The 24476-nt window shown below is 42.1% G+C and overlaps 1 protein-coding gene across 5 annotated transcripts in view; it reads left to right on the forward strand.

The window, feature by feature from the left end:
* Positions 1-24476, forward strand: part of ank2b (ankyrin 2b, neuronal) — a 250031-nt gene that overhangs the window by 83899 nt on the left and 141656 nt on the right. For 2 of the 5 annotated variants that reach the window (XM_032582188.1, XM_032582215.1), the window contains exon 1: positions 4867-5655. The exons of 2 other annotated variants lie outside the window; for them this stretch is intronic. In XM_032582188.1, coding sequence (XP_032438079.1) covers positions 5527-5655 — 129 coding nt within the window. In that variant the 5' untranslated portion in view covers positions 4867-5526. Of the gene's footprint in view, positions 1-4865; positions 5656-24476 lie in introns of those variants that run through there. One more of the 5 variants, XM_032582187.1, reaches the window with a different exon arrangement.

Genomic DNA, 24476 nt, shown 5'->3' on the forward strand with positions numbered 1-24476 from the left:
AAGAGGAGGACAGGTGACTGCATTCTGTTTCTATTTTTCCTTCAGTGCGGGTTGGGTAAGTTTCGATTTTTATTTCTTTAAATACAAAGACCCAAATAGACAGAGGGTATTTTGTTTGAAATTGAGCATCAACAAAGTGTAAAATGCGTTTTGTTACATGCAGAAATAAAATTTTGTGTTCTCTGCAGCAATTCGTTGATTTCATAAACGCAACATAGTATCGATTTTTGTACATAGCATATAGGTTTTATATATATGACGTCAAAATGGGTTGTGGCTCCAAGTGCTTTCTTTTTATTGGGAGGCGGTCCCAAATGGCTCTTTGAATAGAAAAGGTTGCCGACCCCTGATATAGGGTAACCAAATAGCAGCAGCTATTGTTTATAGTGTTTGAAGTGAGTTGATCAGAAAATGGTCACCTCTGCCATGCTTCCCTTCAGTCATGTGAAAATGCCCAGGGCTTCCAGCTCTGTTAGGATCTGTCAGGTTGTGAGGTAGAATCAGCAGGCAGTTCTTTAATTACCCTGAGAGCCTCAGTAGATTATCGGTATGAAACAAAGTCCATTCATCCCTCCCTCTCTGTTTGAGAAACTATGGATTTACAACAGTGCTCCATGCATCCTGCATTCTACATGTCAATACATAAATACAGGCTTTGTTTTACAGCTCAAACTGTAGACAACCAGAGGAATGTTTTCAAAAACTTTATTTGCAAAGATATTTATTCTCAGATTAACACAGCTGGTGCAAGCACTGATTATGCAACAGTGCTGAAGGTCCTGGGTGTCAATCTGTGTTAGCGTTTTTCTGCATGGAGTTTGCATGTTCTCTCTGTATATGATTATTTTGCCTCCAGATACTCCAGCTTCCTCCTTTACTGCAGAAACATATCTGTTAGTTAACTATGTGGTGCCGTTTGTAAAGTTACTCTGTCAACAGTAACAGCGTGTCAGAAAAAAATGGAGGATCACTTTTCAATCAATTTTTTCACCATGTTATTTTTTCAGTTATATGTTCACAGTTTCAATTAAAATTTTTGATTAGCAAGCAAAATATTTTGTTAGCAAGGTAATTTTTTTCTTAGAAAGCTACATACTTAGCTTGAGGTTAAATATCAAAATATTTATTTTCAAACTAAATAGCTAAATTTTAACTTGCTAACTAAATATTTTACTTTCTAGTCTACATATTTTGCTTGCTAATTACATATCTTGTTTTAATTTGTGACATTTATAAATTAATAAATAACATGGTGAAAAGTTGACATTGAAACATGAAACCTGATTTCTTTCTCTGTAATTTTTTGACTGTGTGGGACCTCATGGTTTGCCTTCTTGTGAAAAGAGGTTCATATCTACATTAAGTCCAATTCATATCTATATTAATTGAGGTTATTGAATGGCTCAGGGCTTCATGGGAATTTAATTCTTCAGTCCACAATTGTTTTGTGGATCTGGAGAAGGTCTCTGACCGTGTCTTCTGACCCGTTTACTGGAGGCAGCTGCAGGGTGAGGGGGTTCTCTTCCTCTCTGGGGTCTATATTGAAATACTTGTGTGTTTTGTTTACAAGTGAAAGCAGGAATGGGATAGGAGATGATATGAAGCAATGAGAACTTTTCTCATGTTTGTTGTACTGACAAAGGTAAAGCACTCCCTTCTACTTCTTGAGATTCCCAATACAGAGCTGCAGAGTGTCTGTTGGAATAGGCGTGCCTGTGTATCCTTCCTAGATTTTTATGGGGGAATTTTACTGCCAGAAGTCGAGAGCACACATTTTCAATTGCAAGCAGCATTTCATCTCTTTGTTCTTGAAACTTGTAATGTTTGGACTCAAAACTTCTGCTCTCATTCAAATATTCTCTGTGCTCTCTCAAATCTTTGTGTTCACTCTCAGACGTTCTCCTCGCTCACAAAACTCTCTCTGCTTGCTTGCAAATTCTTTTCTGTGTAACAGAACAAAATTTACCATTCCCTTTCAACCATCCCGTCCAATAGAAGTCATGCTCTTCAGATCACTGCCTGTTCCGCCATGACGGATGTCAAAACAACCTATTTGTTTCTTTAAAGCCTGACAAAAAACACACATCTGTAGTCTAATATTGCTTTTGTTGATTTCACTTTAAAAATGGTCAAAGGATGCTGTGCAGTTTGCTGCACAAACAGAGAAGGATGAAAACCAATCTTGTCATTTTATTGTATAACTTTTAATGAGGAAAGACGTGGTGATGGTCTGCCTTCTGTTAACTTTGTCGCTAGTGACAGAGTAACAAGCCAGTGTTGGAGACTGGGTTAGGTTTAGGGTTTGTTGATGCAGGGGATTCCTTAAGAGCCAGTGAGTTAAAATCAACCAAAGTTTAATAAAAGTACAAGATGTATTTTGGAGATCCACCTACACATCAAGCATGCATACAGAGTTACCTAAAGGCAATCCCAGTGAGATCTGAAGTCCTTTCTGAGTGTCTTCTATAACATAACAATCCCTCTATCTGTCTTGCTCTGCGCTGCCCAACATCAACGCAGACCTGGCTTCTCCCGCCCCCTTTGTCCAATTCCTAAAGTAATAAAAAGTGTTTATTGGGGTTGTAGAGCAAAGATGCTAGCTTTGGGGAAAGCATCTTTGATATGTAATGTCATGATCTGTGTTTTTCTGTGTATTTATTTCTGAGTTTCCTGTGTCCTTGAGTCTCTTTGTTGTCCTGTCTTCCCTCGATTACTCCCAGGTGTGTCTCGTTCCCTGATTACCTCCTGTGTATTTAGTCTCACCTGTGTCTCTGTGTCTTTGTCGGGTCCTTGTCGTGTGTGTCTAAGCAGTCGTGTGTTGTCATTTGTCCTTCATATGTCCTGTTGCTACCAGTGCTGAGCCTCTGCCTTCTGCTCTGCTGTGCTGCCAGGATTTTGGACTGTTTTTGGATTTGTTTGCACCTTGTTCTCATTATTAAATCACCATAATCATCTCATCCTGGGTCTGCTGCGTCTGCCTCACCATTCACACCACCGCACTCCATGACATGTAACCACAGATCCTGTCCTGGGATAAAAGTTAACTACCATTTGGTTTGTCTCGTCTTTGATCCTTTTGGTTCCTGACCCCACTTGTAACTAACACAGTAAATTCATGATTATACATCAATGTAGCATTCAATAAAGATCATTTCATAATACTGTCTCTGTGATGCACCAATCACAACTCTCTCCCCCATCTGTTTCCAGTTCTTTTTTTGATCCAGCCATTGTTTCATATAAAGATTAAGATTATAATCAGAATTTATGTATTAGAATCACAAACATCATTTACTTGTTTGTTCATCGTCAGGCTTCAAGTTGTTTTCACGTTACCTATTTTACATATATTGTCCATTTGATGTGCATCAGCTCATGAGTTGAACAGTTGGATAGAATACCTTCATAAAGCTTCATCTCACCATTACTACTCTTCACTCTTCACCCCCTCCGCTCATCCCCACACTCGGCTGTGTCCATTGACTCCTCCCACTTTGCTGGAATTTTCAGCTTTCAGACAGGGGATTATTTAGATTTTAAAGAATCATGACATGCTTTCAAAAGGGTACTGTTGATTTTTATCAGTTTAATGGTTTTCTATTAATAGCTCTGGATCTAATAATCCAGATAGATTGATAGATCATTGTAGCACATGCTCTTTCAGTGCAGAAAGAGCATGTGCTAAAATCAATAGTAGTCACACCCACTAGAAAAAAACAAATGCACCCTAGAGAAAGCGCCCACCCTCAGGGGACGGTTGCCAGGCAACAGTACATTTTGTTCCGCCAGAGAGCAGAAAAGAATTTGCAAGCGAGCAGAGAGGTTTACAAGTAGAGAGTTAATCTGTGAAGAGCGAGGAGAAATTCTGAGAGTGAACACAAAGATTTGAGAGAGCACAGAGAATATTTGAAAGAGAGCAGAAGTTTCGAGTCCAAACATTAAAAGTTTTGAGAACAAAGAGATGAAATGCTGCTTGCAACTGAAAATGTGTGCTTTCGACTTATGGCAGTAAAACTTCCCCATACAAATCTAGGAAGGATACCCAGACACACCTGTTCCAACAGACACTCTTTCAAAAGCAAATAAAATGATTGAACAGATAAATGAAAGAACAGCAGGAATGATAGATTATTTTTCTGAGGGATCACTGAAAAGAGAAATAATAAAATGAAGTAATATACAGACCAGAAAAGAGTCTCTTTCAAACCCAAACATACTTAGAAGTTAAATGAATTTGCATTCATCTATTTGTAATGTGCGTTACAAAGAGATCTGTACCCCTCCACGGACGAGGCTGCACACCTCTTGTAATGTTTGTACTGACCAGTAGATGGCAGCATTGAATAAAAACTAAGAAGGGTGGTTTTATCAAGGAAAGTGCAGTAAATGACTTCACAAAAACATTAATGACTTGCTAGAGCAGCACATAAAGGCCATGTTTGCACCATTAGTATAATACTAACATTGTAATGGTAGTTATAACTACATACAGTATATAATAACAATGCAGGTTTAGGCTTCATAGTGGCCGTTTGCAAACAGTCTAGCTGTTTAATATTGCTCGCAATAATTTTACACTGCTGTCTTAGAGTGAGCCAGGTTAACCCAAATCACACATTTCTTCTGCTGATGGTGGTTTCAGCAGCATGGACAGGGACTGCCTGATAAGTCTGTGATATGAAAAACATTCATGTCTGTTGGATGCTTTTTGCAGCAGCACTTCATCCTGTTTTCCTTTTAGATTTAAACAATGTGTGACCTTTCTCCGCATCCGCAGACATGTGTGAATACGCCTTTAGAGTAAAGAGGTTGATGTATTTTTCTTTGTGTTTGCTCCGGAGCTGTGAGATCTCCAGAGCAGCCAGCAATCAGACGATACCATGATTGGTTTTAGTAACAGGGGAGATCTCAGAAACAACAGAGCACATCTTATCCCCTTTGTCTTCTGTCAGAGTGGCACCTCCCTACCTAGTTTTCCAAAGGACAGACGCTGATACTCCCTTTGTCCTCTGGCTCCTCCCACTCTCTGTTTCCTCTGACACCTCCCTTTACTGTCTCCTTATCATTTTTCATACCGTGCCGACTCGTGCCTGATCAGAAGGGAGTAAATCAAAGGTTTCCTACGTTTCCATGGCACCCTCTCCTTTCTCTGCGGGCTGAGCTGGTAGGGAGGGGTGGAGTTCCCCCTGCCTTTCTGTCTCTTCCGAGCTTCTGGATTGGCTGTTGGGCTTACCTCTCTGTGATGTGTGCCAGAGCAGCATTCTTCTTTTTCCGACCTTGTCTCAGATGCAGTTGCCCAGGCACCAGGGACGGAGGCTTTCAGCACACACTCACACTTTGTGTCTGGGTGAGGAGATCTGCTGGGTTAGAGGACTAAGCCGGACAGTTTGTCCTTGGAAACTGCCCCGGTGAGGTGAGGCTGATATCCGTGGACTGACAGGTCCTTGGAGCTATTCAGACGAGGTTTCTGAGAAGACTTCTGAAAGTGATCTAAAGGTCTTGTCTCTGTGGGAACAGTGAGAGGCCATGGCTCACGCCGCAGCTCAACTTAAGAAGGCCAGGTCCGAGATGGACCAGCCTCCGGACCTGAAGGCTCTGGAGAAAGCTAGAGAGAAGAGGCGCCGTTCCAGGGAACGGGCTGAACGCAAGCGGAAGGTAGCGCACTTAGAACCATCCACCCCTTCCCACTCTTATGGACAGTCGGTGCTTCAGTGTCAGTGGTCATTAGTTCAAGTCTCCTCATCATCATCAAATGTCACCTCACCCTTTGAAACCAAAGGAATCTTTGACAAAGTCATATATAAAAGACTTAACATGAGTTGTCATCATTTTCTGTATTCTGGCTGAAAATGTTCATTTCCATCCTCATGATTCTGTCATCATCCAGGTAATTGATGGGGAATTCATGCGGATGTAAACCTGAACATAGTCAAGAGTCTACTGATCAGGAAAAAAAGCAATATCCAGATGCAGCAAACTTTGTTCAGTGATGAAAACCATTTGCCAACCATTAAACCTCATCCAACTCACATCACTGTCAGCTTCGATTCCAGCGCAAGTAAAACAACTGAATGCAGGCCAATATTGTGGCTCTTTCTCTGGTGTGAGCTATAGCCTGTTTTGATAAAGCTCTGTTCATCTGTAGGCATATTTACGCAGGGAGGTTTGTGGTCCATCATGTGCTTTGAGTGCAGGTTCAATATGTGATGTCTGCATTTTCGCAGGCGAACAGAATAGGCTCCCTGCTGTGCTTTCATTGGTAAAGGTTCACCTCTGACATCATTTTAATGCAGTGTTTCCTCCATTATGCCAATTCAGACAATATGGTCTTTTTCTATGTTTTGACAGCACAAGGCATGTTGTCATTAAATGTAAACTATAATCAGACTGGATCACTGCTTGCTGAGCTTGTTTAATAAAAGGAGGAACAGTAAAGTTTGCTTCATTTTCTTAGCCTAACATCTAATTGAACAGAACAATCTGAATGAACTACACTGTTGAATAGGAACCAGTTCAATTGGAGTAAGGTAGTCTTTCTTTTTGTCAGAACTGAATCACCTTCTTTCATCTCTGTTTGAATGGACTGAGATGCCAGGGTTTCCCGCAGAAAACCTTCTCAGTCCAGTGGTCAGGGTGCCGAGGCGGTCCACCGGCGGTCCACCATGTTTTTGTATTAAAAGATGATAAGTAGACAGGAAATGCAAAAATATTACTGAGTAATTATATGTTATGGGAAACCATTGCCAGTGAAATGCTGTTTAAACCCACAACTGGTCTTAAAAACAATAAAAAAAATAATAAAAAAACACAATTAAATGAATATCAATTATTTGCTCTTCTGTTTAATCCAAATTAAGTCAGCGGCTCCATGAGGCCCCTGAGGGCTTCAGGGGCCCCATAAATGCTAATATTTTAACACAGACCACATTTACATAAAAGTAACATTTATTTATTGAGATTAGCAACAATCTGATGCTGTGAGTTTAATCTTTGATTTTGAGCTCTGTTTGTTCACAAATACAAATTAATAAATTGCAATTATAATTTATTACTTTTTAGGTTGGCTAATTAAACTACTCCCCCTGTCCCAGATTTCACTAACTAACCCTAATAGAGAAGTTGTTAGAGGTGCTGTGCTGATGATTTTAGCAGCAAGAGGGGCCCTTAAGTCAAATTCTGCTCAAGGTCTCATACAGCCTTGGACCGGCCCTGCATGATGAGTTAAATCTGTTGCACTGCGCAGAGATGTGGAAAAAACGGGACATTTAATTTAATGCTGCTAATGAGGCTTTAGTAGCTCTTCCATTTTGTGTCTGCTGAGATTTTAATAAGAGTCACAGAAACTGTTGTGGTTCCTCGAGTTTGTGGGACGAGTTTTTCAGATCTCCGCGAAGCGGCGTGAATTAACTCTGGCTGACTAAGTGGACGAAGCATTTGATATGGTTTGATTATTCGTAACCAAAAAATAATACTAAAAATAATAAAGTAATATAAAACCAGCGTGATGCGTGACAACGAGGAGAGCGCGAAATCTCCTCACCGGGCTGAACCTGCATGATGAGGTTAGCGCTGGTTGGTTAACCGACCAACCGGGAACACAGACATGAACTTTACCAGGAAGATTAAGTTTTGTTGTCAAACAGTTTTAGGGAGGAATCAGACATGAAAATTGAAACATCAACAATACAAATTTGTCCTCTTTTTGATGTGAACATAAAACATAAAGACAATACAAAATCAAAACAAAACAAAAATTACATAAATAAACAGAAACATTCTCAAGACCCACACACCTCCCCTTTCCTTAGAACTTACATCTTATCACACCGAGAATCAAATCAAATTCTCTTCAAATAGAGTTGTCAATATATTGCTGAAGGGGTTGCCAAGTTCTATTGAATCACTTTAAGTTATTTGCTAATGAGAACCGTATTCTTTCCAGATGAGTGAGCCTTACCAGTTCCTCCAGCCACAATTTAACCTCTGTTTTTTTCCAGAACATCAACACTAGCTTTTTTCCTATGATAAAGGCATAAGGTAATAATTGTTTGTATTTATTAAATTGAGAAAGCTGAACAGAAACTCCGAGTACAATCAGAAGTGGGTCCAGCCTCAACTCTGTACGGAATATATCTGATAAAGTTTTGAATATGCCACCAAAATGGGGTAAATTTTGTACACAAAAAGTAAGAATGGAGAAGTGTGGCTTCTTCTATATGGCATTTGTCACACAGTGGGGATTTGTTAGGGAAAATTTTATGTAACTTCACCTTACAGTAATGAAGCCTGTGAATGATTTTAAATTGAATAAGACAGTGTCTAGAATTGGCAGAACAGTTGTAAATATTCTCTAGCTCAGCCTTCCAGAGTTCGTCACTTATCTCCGTTCCTAATTCCTGCTCCCAGCCTGTTCTAAGGCCCTGCATGGACGGCGAGGATCTGGATAATAACACATTGTAAATCTGGGAGATTAGATGTCCTTCCCCACCACCCATCTTAAAGAGTTTGTCAAATTCATTAGGTATTATATTCTCTAAAGTTCACATGTGCTTTTTGACATATGCCCTGACCTGTAGATATCTAAAATGATTGTGTTTATGGAGACCAAATTTGGCCTGAAGTTGAGAGAAAGAGGCAAAATCACCACCCACCAACAGGTCACCAATAGTCCTGATGCCTAAATCTTTCCATTGTGTATAACCTGAATCTAAAGTGGAAGGGACAAATGAGGGATTCTTTGCTATTGGTAATAAGGTAGATATAGATTCAATACCAAACTGGGATTTTATCTGTTTCCAAATACATATAGTACTGTGGATGATGGTTATTGTTGTATGCCAAAGTATCTATACTTGTTGGTGACAGAATAAGAGCACCAATTTCATGAGGGCTGCAGTCTTCCTTTTCCATTGTGATCCACTTGGATTGTGTAAAATTGCAATCTAGCCAAATTGTAATAATGCGAAGCGTACAAGACTAATAGTAGAATGAAAAGTTTGGGAGGGTCAGTTCACCCTCCAATTTAGCCTTGCAAAGGTGAGCATTGCTAATTTGGTGCGTTTTATAGTCCCACAGAAAAGGAAAGATTGTAGAATCAAGTTCCTTAAAAAAATTCTTAGGTACAAAGATGAGAATATTTTGAAACAGATAAAGGATCTGAGGGAGAAAAACCATTTTTATTGCATTGATTCTTCCCACCAGGGAAATGGGGAGAGATCTCTAAAACTGAATGTTATTTTGCAGCTTCACCACAAGGGGGAGAAATGAGCTTCATAAAATGAATTAAAGTCCCTAGTAATCTCTATTCCAAGGTAGGTGAACTTATTATTAGCAATTTTAAATGGCATACTTTCCAAGATTGAAGAATCTTTGAGCTTAATTGGCATCAGTTCACTCAGACCATTTGATCCTATAACCAGGAAACCAGCCAAACTGAGAGATTGTATCTAGGAGCGTTGGTATAGTACACTGAAGATCGGTTATGAACAGTATAATATCATCCGCATATAAGGAAATTTTATTTGTTGCCCTTTAGTAATGTATCCCTGTATAAGGGGGTTTGCACGAATTGATTGTGCAAGGGGTTCAAGGGCTAAGGCGAAATGCAAGGGTAAGAGCTGGGAACATAAAGTTTATAGCGTAGACAGAGTCACACGCTGGGCAGCATGTTGAGATGTAAATGTTCCACATAATTCTTCGTTCATAAATATAAATCATTCTCACCACTCCCTCAACCCTCACCTCTGAAAGCGCCACTACAAGTTATTCCTGTGGTTCACATAGAGCTGCACAACCAGAGCTAACGCAATGCGTTTAAACTGTTACTGTTACCTTGATTTGGAGTTCTCCAAAGAAACATATTTCGTCACAAGAGGTTGATGTAAATATCCATACAGGTCAGTCTGTGTCCAGTTTGAGTGAAAGGATCCATGCGCGAGCCGCGCTGAGATAAACTTAAAGCAGCGGCAGCGTGTGAGGCAACGAGCAGAGGCTCCAGCTGTGTGATTGGTCCGCTCTCTGGCTTTGAATGCATAAACTATAAACCTATCTTCTATAAACGTATCTCTTAGGAATAAATCTGCTCCAAACTCTCAGAGCAACAGAGAAGCTTGCAAGCAGGCTTAAAAAAAGCGATTATTATTTTTTTAATTATTATTTTCCTAAAAACAAAAACAAGCTACTCCTCCTACAGGAGGCTAGTAAAGCATGGCAGGCCGCCAGACTTATAATACACTGGGGGAACCATGGATATGCAGGGCTGAACGAGTTTCAGTCACGTTTCAGAGCTCCTCATAGGTCTTGGTGGAAGTCACCAATATTCTCTTGGCTTCAAATCATGGACTTCTCTGTTCTAGTTTTGCTAGATCTGCTTTTGACACACTTCACCACAATATTCTCTTAGAACGGCTTGAACATGACAATATCAAGGAAACAGCACTAGTCTGTCATCTAAATTCTGCAGGACATTGGCTCTTGAGGCCTTGATCTGATGATCCCTGATACATATACTTCCCATCAGAAAGCATGAGATAAAATTCCACTGTTATGCTGATGATATTCAGCTCTCTATATATCCATAAACCAGCTCTTTAAATTTTGTTATAACCATGTGTCTTTCATCTCTGGAATATTTTTAAAATGATCCTGTAAGGAATATCCTGTGTAGGAGTGATGCTGAAAAACTACTTCATGCATTTGTTATTTCAAAGCTGTAATTCTTTACTATCAGGAAGTCTAAAGAAAACAGCTGATCCAAAATCCTGCAGATTTCTGCTGAAAATTAAAAAGAGGAATCATATTTTCCCTCTTTTAGCTTCATTGTTTCTCTGTTAAATCCAGAATAAAATTTAAGATTTTACTTCTCGCATATAAAAGCCATTACTAATCATCTGAGTAATCAGGAGTGTCTTGGGAAATTTTAGAAACATGTAGGACAACACACTTGAGTGCTGCAAATGATTTTATCAGTTTACTGGTGGACATTGTGGTGGTCTTTGAAATCTACATATTTTAAACTTTCAACATTATGGATCAAAATCAGAAACACTTGTATTGCCACTGCAATATAATTGTTTTGATGTATTGATGCAAAAATAAATAGTGAAATAAAACATGAATACGAAAAAGAAAAATATGTATGCATGTGCAGAGTATCAGGTGGATAATATGACTGTGTTAATTTACTATTATTTATCAATCTAATGGCTGAGAGAAAGAAACTGCTCTTGTGGTGGGAAGTAATCTTCCACCTGAGGGGATGAAGTCACACAGGCTGTGTTCAAGGTGAGAAAGATTGGCCACAATTCAACCTGCTCGACTTAAAGTCCTGGGGGAGTACAGGTCCTGTACAGGTCAGAGGTTGTAGCCGGTCACCTTCTCAGAAGTGCGCATGACTTGCAATAATCCATGTTTGTCCCTTATTGTGTCATGAATTGACATCACTACAAATTGTGTCAATTTGTAGTGATGAGGATAAAGCGGTGAGACCCAGACATGAGTAGAAAATGGTTGGTTTAACGAACAGGCAATACAGAGGACAACGGGGAAGAACAACAGAGGATCCAACAAGGAACAGGAGGCACAGGTGAAATTAAATACACACGGGGGAAAATGAGGGAACAAGGGACTGCTGAGAACAATAAGGGGCTAGACACGACAGCATAGGGACTAATTTAACTAATAAACAAAAACCTACATCCTTGCAGGTTATGGACCCAGTGTACAATGCAGTGATGGAGGAGGTGAGGATAGATTCAATGATGACTGTATAAAACTGCACTTAATGCTAAAGTTCTTTTTTTGTTTGTTCAAATTCAAGTTTATATTGTAGTTTACATTTAAGTTTAACGTAGCCTCCATTAGATGTCAGTGTGAACAGTTGAATAACTCTGACAGAAGAGCATTCAAAGAGGCGATATCACATGCAGCATGCTGTGGCATAAGAAAGCCAGAACATGCACCTTATTTGATCCCACTGGATTATCAGGTTCTGAAATTGTATTCCTTGTCTTAAATAACAAAATAGGCCGGCAACGGAAAACATTGGCTAGAGCGATTTTGACACATCTGACGTTGAATGTAAACAAGCGTGCACACCCGTCGAACTTAAAACGTCGGAGGCTTTTTTGACACACCTAAAGCATCTAGTGTACAGTCAGCATTATAGTTAAGTCTTCCTCTGGCTGCCTTGGGTTCACATTTTGTCACCATCTGCAGAAGAACAGCATGCTGCTTAGCTGTGACATGTTCTTTCACTGTTAACCTGTCAAAATGAACTTTACAACACATATAGTTTGGACTATGGAGTAGCACATAAGTGAATTATCAGGAAAAACTACTTTAACAAGTAAAGCACAGCCATGAATCCTGAAGGCATCAGTTCATATGGCAGTGGTGGAGGCTCCTCCCACCACCACATTGTGTTAGAATTTTTATCTTTATATTAGTTACAGCTTATAGTCTGCTTAAGTTAGTTAGTCATTTAGACATATATTTTCTAATGGATGCACACTTTAGTTCATGTCTGTCTGAATGGTTAACTTACACTTGTTCTTTGTGTGAGGTGCTGCTGATACAAACCAGCTGCAGGAGGAAACCTGGAACAACCATTTGTTTTTTAAAAGACTGAAGGGGGGAGACTTTGTTGTTTCAAGTTGATTTTAATTAGTTAATTTTGTCACTCAAATATTCACTTATTATTGTTGTGCTAAGTTAAAGTTAGTTTAGCTTTATTTGTTTCATAGGACGCTTTAGTTAATTTTGTATTTGTTGGTTCTTTGTTATGTGGTGTCTCCCTCTTGTGGTAGCTTTAGGTTACTCCACCCCTATTTAAACCTTTTGTTCTGTTTGCAGGTCAGTTTTGTTTGTGTTCAGAGTTCAGTTGACCTCAGTTAAATTGGGCCCAAATTCATTATTTATTCTTTGACTTATTCTTGCATTAAATCTTTATGTTTTGTTCACTATTTTTGGAATAATTAAATTGAACTTTTTCTACTTTGAACACTTTTTTGTCCTCGTTTGAGTCTGGTCCCTCACAGGCAGATTCAAATTCTGCTGCTTGTCTGCAGAAAACATCTTATCCAGAGTAAGTCACCTTGACAACAGAGCCAGCTGTTACATTACAAACTTGTCTGACTCTCATGTCGTGCCTACTTGGTTCATCATCCCCGCAAAGGAACTGTTATGAAGCTCCTTCTACTAATTGAAATGGATCGAACGATTACATAATACCCCCGTTTAATCTTTCCCTCTCCTACTTCTTTTTCCTGTCACTATGTCTAAATGATAGCAGCAGATTGAATGTGTGGTATAAATCTACTACAGGGCCTGTTTGCGGTAGTAATCCATTTGCTTTTTCTTCAGCGCAGCTTCTGTGTCATTTGTGCTTTTCAGTTTTAACCTCCTCAGCTCATTACTCATTTAGTAAATACACTTCAACTAAAACATTGGAGTTGTATTTTTAGGGAGCTTGAGAAACAGATTGACATAAGCGATTCATAAAGGTTGTTTTACATAACACCTGCCCAGAGAGCTTTGAAGGCTGAATGAAAAGAGTTTTGAAGGGCAGAGACTGACAGATCATTCTAATAAAATGGCCTCTTGGTTCAACATCATGCTGCAAGGAGTACTTGTTATAGAACTTATGGTTAAAGTGTTTCCCCCTCATTCCTCTGTTACGCCAGAGTGGAAGCTTTTCTGTTACAGTGAAGAGACAGCAGGATTTATGAGATCTTTAAGAGATGAATGTGTAGATATTCAAATCAGCTAAAGAATCCTGATTCAGAGTGAGGTTGAAGACAATGTTTTGGTCCAGTGACATGACTGGTACACAACTTTATATTTAACCTAAAATAGATGCTTATGTTTCTATTTTGATATGCAGATGTTTTGAAAGTTTTTAATTGTGCTTTTATAAATTGCATGTTGCTCCACTATATAATTTGAAGCAATCTGCTGGGTATCTTTAGATAAAAAACTAATTGGAATAATTAATTTGAGCATACTGTACTGTTTGATAACTAGGATCAATGGGAATATGTGGATAATTAAATTGAAATAATTTTTTGTAAAGCACCTGGAGACATTTGTTTGTGAATTGGTCCTTTTTTATTGTCAATATGGCTGACAATGCATGGCAACTAATTAATTAAAGACCCTGCAATTAAACATTAAAATTTAACTTTAAACATTTTAAAGGAGCCCCACCACTAATGTTTTTAAGTGGAGTTTTGGGCTCTCTTATTGTAGTTAAAATTGAAAATAGTTTAGCTTACTTTGAATTGTACATGAAATCCATGTGTCTATATTTCTTCATGAATATGTCTGTCACTCTGTTGTTAGAATCATCCTTGTTTGCATTCATTTTAAAAAGTGTCTGCTTCATTGGAGATGATCTCCAGTATCATCTTCAGGATGATCCATTGCCAGCTGAAACATCATCACCCATGCAGTAATTATCCAATAGGAGGCTCGTACCTATTTGCTTAGTTAAATCCAGGTGGTAACTTTATTTTTGGCCAGGGAGTGTAATGTCCCCAGAAGAGGCTACATTTAGATGGAATATTGCAACTATTGTGGCTTTATTGTCAGTTCTAATCTATGTGGAAAGGTATTACAAAGCGGATGGCTTTGCAGTGATTGGATCAAACAATGTATCAATAAAATTGAGGGTTTTTTATCAGGCCCCTAGTATGTTGTCTCTGTACTGGTTTGTATGACACATTAAACCTTCCACCCACTTCCATTCCATTCCAATATTGTGCTATCCCAGTGGCAAAGCCTCTGGTCTAATCTGTGGCCACAGCTGAGTGCACAGCTGATAGTCTTCATAATCTCTGCTGTTTACCCGCCCCCACACTTCCCTGCGCTCTTTTACAGCACCTCTGTTTTGCTACATGGTCCATCTTTCAATTTACCTTTTGGTCTTCATAAGACATTATTCAAAAACCTAAAACTGTTTGAATCTTCCAGAAGTTAATTTACATTAATGAACAACTTGAACTTGTTCTGCAATAAAAGAGTACATTTTTCACCCTAGCTACCCAGGCATGCAAACCACCTCACTGAGTGGTACATGGACGCTGGTCATGTACCACAGTGTGATGCTGAACTGGGATTGGTAAAATCCCGGATTAGAGCATTTATAATCTGGCTGCTGTGGCACTGTGGGACCCTGCAGCTCAACAGAAATACCAATCCTGTCACCATTAGAAACGTGTGGGGGAAAGGGTTCTGCTGTGGACAAAAGTTGAGACACAAACTAGTTAACAGAACTATACATAGCAGCTTCAGAAGAAGGAGTAGAGGTCACACTTTGGTTCTATTCTTGGGGGTCTCAATATTTTCTCATGTTTCCTATGTGATGTCTGCTGCCTACCCTACATTAATGCAATCTGTGCTTCTTTGTGAAATGGCTTAGTAATTTTGCTCATTATTATAGGCCATCTAGGTATATGGAAGATCTGAACAAACAAGGTTCAGTGAGAATTTGCATAAAACTGGTCTGATGTTGGGATCTAACAGCGGCAGAACAGTTGTTGATGATGATGATGATGATATGATGCATAATGAAAGTGGAAAACATAACCCAAAAGTGCTTAGTTGAAGAATAAACTATTAGGAAATATGTCTGCCTTACAGTCTTTTAGTCTAAACCTTGTTATTTAGAGTCTTCTTTACTTAGTTCTGCATTTTGGGGGCATTTGTCCATTTTTGGTTTTTCATTAAATGCTGTCTAATGCTGTCTAAATTCCAATATAATACATACATAGTCTTTCTGTTTGGTAAGTTTAACAATGACTGTATGGAAGGGCTGGGCTTTATGGATGAATAATAATCAGCTGGCTCGAAACACAAAAATTCTATCTCTTTCCAAACAGTGAAATCATCAGTATGGTCAGTATGGAAGTTGTTTCAAGAAAACTTGATGATAGCAATTTTCAGTAAAGGTGAGTTCTGTAAAAATGAAGTCAGAGGTAGTACAGCTGTAAGACTTAAAAACAAAAAGGAACTCCCCACATATCAGTGATTTGGTCGGTATCTGATGCGTTTTCCACATTTCTAATCAATCCTCATCTGTAATTGTAACATCAAGCTCTTATTCCCATTTTTCTTTTATAAACTTAGTTGATCGCTTACTCATTATCGATTTTGATATAAAGTAGGTATAATTTAAATTTTTATTCCATTGAATGAATTCATCACAGTTTGAATCACACCATTCATTTCAACAGAGGGATCCCATCTGATTTCTATGTCATAGTCTCTCAGTTGTAGGTGTCTGTCAAATTTGTGTTCATCTACTGTATTGTAATGACGCCAACACCGGAGATGTAGTCCCGCCAAACAGGGTTTATTAGAAATAGGTACAAGCTGCTATTCCTGAGGCTACAGCTCACGCCTCCAACAAACGGGCACACTCAACCGTTAGCTTCGTTGCTAACTCCCCTCTGAACTCTCCCCCACTTCCGGTCCTGGTACTCCCGCTCCACCGATCCCCCACCCACATGACAGGCCTATCACATGAGAGTGGGAGCCTGCAGAGTCAGACAGGGAAAGCCCATAACAATCTAACAGAAAGGATCACAATGCAACTTATAACAAATACAAATAACCATATGGACCCCAGCAGAACTAAAACACAGAATCGTTACACTACCCCCCTACTACAGAGTTCCTCGCCCACGAGGGAACAAACAAAGTCATCAAACCGTCTTGGGGCCCTCCTCGTCCGCTGTGGGCGAGCTCCCTGCAGCGCTTCAGATGGCACTGCTGGGACATCATTCGGCAACAGCGGTATGGCTTCTGGAGAAGCTGGTAGCGATACCGGCGACCCCGACTGATGGCCTTGGTAGGGGGCCAACCTGTCCCTGTGCAGTGCTAGTTTTCTCCTGTTCTGGAGCATCTGCACTCTGTAAACAACCTCCCCCATGCGCTCCAACACTCTGCAGGGGCCCACCCACTGACTGTCCAGCTTCGGGCAACGACCCTTCTTTCTTCGAGGGTTGTAAACCCAGACCAGCTCTCCTGGTGTAAAGTGTCGGCCCTTAGCTCTTACATCATAGTTCCGTTTTTGACGCACACCTGCTTGTTCCTGTTGTCTCCGAGCAAATGCATGTGCTGTCTCCAACCTATCCTGAAGCTTTCTGGCATACTCAGGACCAGCTGAAACAGCAGGTGCATCCGGAGGGCGTCTGAAAGACAGTTCAGCTGGTGTGCGCAACTCTCTCCTCAACATAAGGAGTGATGGAGTGCATGCTGTGGAGTCCTGTACAGCTGAGCGGCATGCCATTAGCACCAGTGGAAGGTGCTCGTCCCAGTCCCGCTGATGCTCCGCTGTGAGAATGGCCAGCTGCTGTCCCAAGGTGCGGTGGAGTCTTTCCACCAGTCCATCGCTCTGGGGATGTAGTGGTGTCGTTCTTGTTTTCTGGATGCCAAGACGGCTGCAAATGACAGAAAAAACCTGTGACTCAAAATTTCTGCCCTAGTCACTATGAATAATGTCTGGCACCCCAAACCTGCTAATAAATCCCCCCAACAAGGCGTCCGCCACTGTCTCTGCCTCCTGATCAGGGATGGCGTAGGCCTCTGGCCATTTTGTAAAATAGTCAATAGCTGACAGAACATAACAGTTTCCCTTGTCTGAGCGTGGCAGTGGACCCATAACGTCCACCACCACTCTTTCCATAGGGGCCCCTACAACAAACTGTTGCAGGAGGGCATGCGACTGACCTGTCGGCCCCTTCCGTGCTGTGCAGGGGTCACAGCGGCGGCAGAAGTCCTCCACGTCCCTCCTGCACCGGCCCCAATAAAACCCCTGCCGGAGGCGGCGGAGTGTTCTTGTGACGCCAAAATGTCCGGACCCAGATGCTCCATGCATGGCCTGCAGGACTACGTCTTTCAGGCCTTTGGGGACTACAATTTGCCACCGCTCCTCACCCGTGGCAGGGTCTTTCCATGCCCTCTGCAGCACCCCGTCTTCCAGACGCAGAGCCTCAAACTTGGACCACAATCCTTTAGTTGCCAGCAAGAGCCCAGCCACCTCCTCCCATGATGGTTTCAGTTGTCTCTCCACCCACTGTAACACAGGCTGGAAGTCAGGATCCTGTTCCTGTTGATGCCTCCAGCTGTCTGTACCAACCGCCTGAAGCTCCCTGCAGATTACTGGGTCACCCCGACATGATCCTGGCTGGCTCCGTTGCAGCTGTTCCTCCTCCAACCTCTCCCTCCGGTCACAGTAACTGCATCCCCCTGCAGCACAAGGGCAATGGGAGAGGGCATCAGCATTAGCGTGCTTAGCTCCAGCCCGATGGACAACTGAGAAGATGCAGGACTGCAGCTCTTCCAGCCACCGGGCCACCTGACCCTCAGGTTCCTTAAAATACACCAGCCATTGGAGAGCAGAGTGATCAGTCCTTATAGTGAAAGGCAGGCCACACAGGTAGTACTTAAAATGACGCAGAGAAAGCACCACCGCCAGCAGCTCCCGCCTTGTCACGCAGTAACGCCTCTCTGCTTTGTTAAAGGCCCTGCTAAAATACCCCACCATTCTCTCGCCTTCTTCCCCCAACTGGGAAAGGACACCCCCGACTCCCACGTTACTTGCATCCGTGTCAAGAATGAAAGGGAGAGAGGGGTCAGCAGGAGCGAGCACTCGGGCCTCAGTCAGACTTTGCCGCAGACAGTCAAATGCTCCCTGGCACTGTTCTGTCCACACATAGTCTCGGTTCTTCTGGAGGAGTTGGAACAGGGGAGCCGCTATACTTGCAAACCCCCGCACAAACCTCCTGTAATAAGAAGCCAGGCCCAGGAAACTTTTAAGATCTCTCTGGGTTGAGGGGATTGGCCACTCTGCCACCATCTTTACTTTGTCCTCCATCGTGCTGATTCCCTCCCTTCCAACCCAGTGACCCAGAAATGTCACTTCTTGCTGCATGAAATGACATTTATCTGGGTGGAGTCTCAGCCCTGCTGCTCTAATTCTCTCCAGCACCCGACGGAGTGAACCCAGGGCCGTTGCAAAAGAGGTGCCATGGACCAGTATGTCATCCAGATACACCAGGCACTCTTGGCGAGGGATGTCAGCCAGCACCCGGTCCATCAGTCTGGAAAAGGTGGCAGGTGCATTGCACAGCCCAAATGAGAGCACTTTAAACTGCCAAAGTCCCCGTCCCGTGCAAAAAGCAGTCTTTGGTCTGGCGCTCGTTGATAGGGAGACCTGGTAGTAACCGCTGCGAAGATCCAGAGACGAGAACAAGTTGGAGCCTGACACTAGGTCCAGTGACTCATTGACCCTAGGCAGTGGATATGAATCTTTTTCTGTCACCCCATTCAGCGGCCTGTAATCAACACACAGTCGCCACTCTCCATTCTTTTTGGGCACCATGACAACAGCAGCCACCCAGGGACTGTCCGAAGGCTCAATAATGCCAGCCTGCAACATGTCCAACACTGCCTTGTCACATGCTTCCTGCCGGGCCAGGGGGAGCCGGCGGGGCCGACATTTTATCGGGGGTGCATCTCCTGTCAGAATGTCATCCTCCACCAACCGAGTCCGCCCCACCTGGTCTTCACTCAACTCTATGAGCAGCTGCCACAGTTGTTCTTGCTGCTGGGTGTCCAAACCCCTACAGTTCTCTGCCCAGATCTTCCGCATCATGGTCACCGATGCATCTTCTGTCTCATGAGGCATCCAAACTGGGGGTATAGGGTATGTAGGTGTGGGGACTGTTGCGGCAGCAATCTGGTTGGTCTGAGGTGAGATGTGCTCAACAGCTGCAATCTGAGGTTCTGTGTGACAGACCACAGGCCCCAGCAGAACTGGGTCAGAAACTGCGGGCATCAGCGGAATGAGGGGACCTTCTTTAAAGCTCCATATCCCCCCTCCCAAATCCAACTGGCACCCCGCAGCCCTTAAAAAGTCCAATCCTAATATGCACATGTCCTGCACCTCTGCTACCCACACGGGGTGGGTGATAGATCGGCCACCTACATTAACAGTCATTGTCCCCCTCCCCTTCATAGGTGCCATGTCCCCTGTGACTGTGCGCAGCTGCACTGTAGTGGGCTGAATCCGAGTCCAGTCTGGCACCACATCAGGCCTCACTAGCGTTACTGTGGAACCAGTGTCAATCAGGGCCGTGCAGGGAATTCCTTCCACTGTGACTGGGACATAACAAAAATCCCCAACACAGGTGCGGCCAACCACCACATCCATGGTCGGTTGGCTTTGGCTTGAGTGCATGTCTGGGGGAGTCTGGGCCAGGATCCCCTGACGACGCTGTCGGGCCCCGCCTGCTGGCAATGAAGGTGTGGAGGCTACGGCAAGGGTCTGCGATGCCTCCCCCATGCAGACCCCATATCGTTTCCCTTCTTCTTGACTGCTTTAGGACACCGTCTGAGGAGATGCCCTGGTTGACCACAGCCCCAATAAAGGACAGGGGCTGCGGAGGAGTCCCTCGTCGACTGCAGCGACACCGCTCGAACCATTTCCGCCAACTCTGAGGCCCAAGCAGGCTTCTCTAGGTTCCACTCTGCTCCCTCCGCAGATCTGCATGCTGGTGGTTGTCCTCTCTGGTCCTCTCCAGCTGCTACTCCAACCAAGCACTCCCTCTCCACTACTAAATCCAAAGCATCCTGCAGGGTTTGGGGGTGCAACAGCTGGACCTGCACACGCAGCTCCGTAGGTGACAGAGCTCTGATGAACTGATCTTTCGCCAATTCATTCTGTACACCTGACTGCATGTGTGCATACGCTCTGCGTGTGAGGCTCTCAATGTCATTAGCTAAAACACGCAAGGGTTCACCCGGCAATCTGCTCCTGCCACTGAGTTTATTTTTAAAGATGTCGGGCTGTACACATTGTCCAAACCGCCTCTTTAGAGCTCCGACTAAGGCATCATAGTCTTTTCTGTCCTCTGAACCGAGCAGCAATAAGCAGTCCAATGCATCATCTTGTAGGCAGAGAGCTAGCTGCAGGGCTTTATGCTCCACTGTCCAACGTCCAGCCTTTGCCCGAGCCATTTTATTAAGCTCCGCACCCCACGCCTCACTGTCTTCCACTCTTTCCGACTTAACTCTCACGTGGGGAAACGTGCCGTCCATGACGCTAGTGCAGCCGGCGGAGATAAAGAGCTAACAAGACCCACTCGGCTCCGCTAGTAATGGTTTACTTCTGACACCAATGTAATGACGCCAACACCGGAGATGTAGTCCCGCCAAACAGGGTTTATTAGAAATAGGTACAAGCTGCTATTCCTGAGGCTTCAGCTCACGCCTCCAACAAACGGGCACACTCAACCGTTAGCTTCGTTGCTAACTCCCCTCTGAACTCTCCCCCACTTCCGGTCCTGGTACTCCCGCTCCACCGATCCCCCGCCCACATGACAGGCCTATCACATGAGAGTGGGAGCCAGTAGAGTCAGACAGGGAAATCCCAGAACACTCTAACAGAAAGGATCACAATGCAACTTATAACGAATACAAATAACCATATGGACCCCAGCAGAACTAAAACACAGAATAGTTACAGTATATTATACTTGAGCTGGAGAGTTTTTTGAAAACTCGCCAGCCCCCTGTTCTTCTGTAGAGTATACCATGCTGTGACCCCTTGTTTACTCATTGTTTGAATCCTTTATCTTATATTGCTGGCTTAAAATCACTATCATATGCTACCTATCTGAACACTGTCATGCCCTTCTTTATCCTGTTTTTTAAGTATTTTGAACCATAGTCTCAGTGTAAATACTGTAATTGGATCCATGTATTTATTAATCTTCTCATATCTACCTTAGTCTCAAATAACACACTGAATTTGGTATTCTCCATACTTTCTCCATATCCTTCCACTTTGCTGTGTAATCTCCTTTGCCCCAACATATAACTTGTCTGAGCTGAGTTGCATAGAAGTACTCCTTTAATTTTGGGAGATCCATACCCCCTTTGTCTTTCGATAGCTGGAGAGTTTCATATCTGACTCTAGGCTTTTTGACACCTAAATGAATATCTTGTATTATCTTGTCCGAGGTCACAAATTTTGTCTGGGCAACCTCTATTGGTAATGACTGGAGCAAACACAGAAGTCTTGGCTGCACATTCATTTTGATAGTTTAAATTCTTGAGGTCAGATCTAAAATTAGAGTAGATGGTTGTTTTTTTTTGTTTTTGTTTTTTTTGTATCTCGTGGCTTATTTTATCATAATTTTCTTTGTGAAGTGTAGATAATCCTTCAGTGATGTTAACTCCCAGGTTATCATATTCCATTTGAGTGGAAACAATTAATGAGTTTCTTTTGATGGAGTATTATTGAGTGTTAAAAAGTGTGTTTTGATTTAATTCATTTTGTATTTTCTCCATGAAGAGAGCAAACAGTGTAGGTGATAGACAGCGCCCCTGTTTGGTTGATCTGTGTACTGAATTTGTCAGGCTTCCATTTCTGTTGATTCTCTCTCTGGGATTGTGGTATAATGTCTTTCTACTGTTAAGTCCACCAGGTCCTTTTGGTGGGATAACATTAAAGGAGACCACACAAGGATTTTCTGACTTCAAGAAAATAGATTTTTATTAAATTATGCTAAAGAAATAAAACCTGAAAAGGGAGTACCTGAAATGAGAAACCAAATTAAATTAATGCAAAACCCATAACCAAAAATAAGCAAAGCCAAAACAACCCTAACAAAAACCAACCAGAAGATACAACACAAACCAAACCAAATGGGGTTTTGAGGAAGGAGAGGGAAAAGCCTTCCTCTATGCTGCATTCATGGCAGCATTAAAGTAGGAGAGCAGCAATCAGGGCAAAACACAACCCCTGCAGAAGGCCTGTCTCCAGAACCCTGCAAGAAAAAAGGGCACTTTTTACATTGCAGCTGTAACAATCCACTGTATTGATTTACTACTGAATCCAAATTGTTCTAATGTTTTATATAGAAATTCCCAATAAAATGTTCTTTCTGCATTGACACTTACCAGTGTGGTAATTTGTATTTTCTGTTGTACTTGATTTGCTTAATGTCACAAATCTTGTTGCACCCTTCTTTCTATGAGCTGTGGTATAGATTCCTGAGGACATACTTCTTTAATTTTTCAGGTTCTGATTTGGATGAATGACTGTCTTGTAAGAATGTTGCAGAATGTGCCGCGGCGTCTCCTCCTGGCTCAGCAGTGTAGTCCCTTTCCTTCCTGTCCTGCACTGCCGTCCTGGCACTTTTGTATGTCTTTGTGTTGTTATCCCAGTGTATCCAGATTTTAGCAAGAGGTGTCTGGAAACATATTCCTTTCTACTTCAACCCTATTTTTTTTAATACTCACATATGCCTTTTGTTTTGGAACAAGTTCTGTTGGTTAATCGTGATCAAAATAGATTTGATTGCTCTTTACCTGAATCTTTTTCTGCCAGGCGTTCTTCGAGGTTATTTCTTTCGTCTATATTTGTAGGAAGTTGACCACAATTGATTTGGCTGCTGCTCTTAGGTTTGGTTTCTGGGTGAGGTCTCGGTGGCTCGTTAAATCTGGAGATTGGCCCCATCTGAAAGCTCGAGTGCCTTTTTTTAAAAGTTACTCCAGATATCTAGCTGTGGAGCTCCCCTCGAAGTTTTCAAGTCTAAGACTGAAGACTTGGATATTGTTCCTCCTTGATCTCCCATCGAGGTTGGTTAGTTTGTCTAGCATTCGCTGTGTTTGCTCCAATGTCTTTGTTAGTACCTCATTATTATCCATCTTTCACATCTCTACCTCAGCTATGCATGTCTGGGCCTTGCTGATGTTCATTTGCTGTGCCTGTAGCTCTTGGTTGTTCTTGGACAGTTAAGTCTATTTCTTGTCCAAGATTTGTTATTTCTTTCTTCAGCTCGCCCTTAAGTAAGGTTATCTCCAGGCATAGCTCTTTTTTAAGGGCTCTAATATGTCCTCTCATAGTAGCAAACCCGTTTTGCAGTGTCTCCGTGCTATTGTGTTCTTCCATTTTCTTGTCTGTCTTGCCTTTTATAATGTTTTGTTTTTTCTTGTTTATTCCACTCATGCTTTAGTTTTGTCTATTGAGTTACTATTTCATTGTGGGTATTTTTTACCCTTTCCATAAAAGTCAACAACACAGAAAAAGAGTCACTAGAATTCTCACAGTTCTGTAAAAATGTTGCTGGAGGAGCCTCAAAAATCAATAAACAGAAAAAGAAAAAAGTGGATAAGTTGACAACAGCGCTTCTTTCGTCCTGATTCATCTTGACCCTTGAATAAAAATAACGATAGAATGCATTCTGTGATATTCTTGATTTGTTTTTAATTGGAACAGTGTCTCATGTCAAAGTAAGATTATTTAATAAATCTCCTTAATACCCACTTTGCTGGAATCTTTCAAAATTTGCCCTGGGGTGAGGTTTAGCTTTCGGATGGGAATTTGTTAAACTTTTAGCTGCTTCTGCATACTCCTTAATAATTCCCTGTCTCCCTTCCGGAAGGCAATTTTTTTTCTTAGCAGC

This window comes from Xiphophorus hellerii, chromosome 14 (genome assembly GCF_003331165.1).
Source record: "Xiphophorus hellerii strain 12219 chromosome 14, Xiphophorus_hellerii-4.1, whole genome shotgun sequence".
Lineage (NCBI taxonomy): Eukaryota > Metazoa > Chordata > Actinopteri > Cyprinodontiformes > Poeciliidae > Xiphophorus > Xiphophorus hellerii.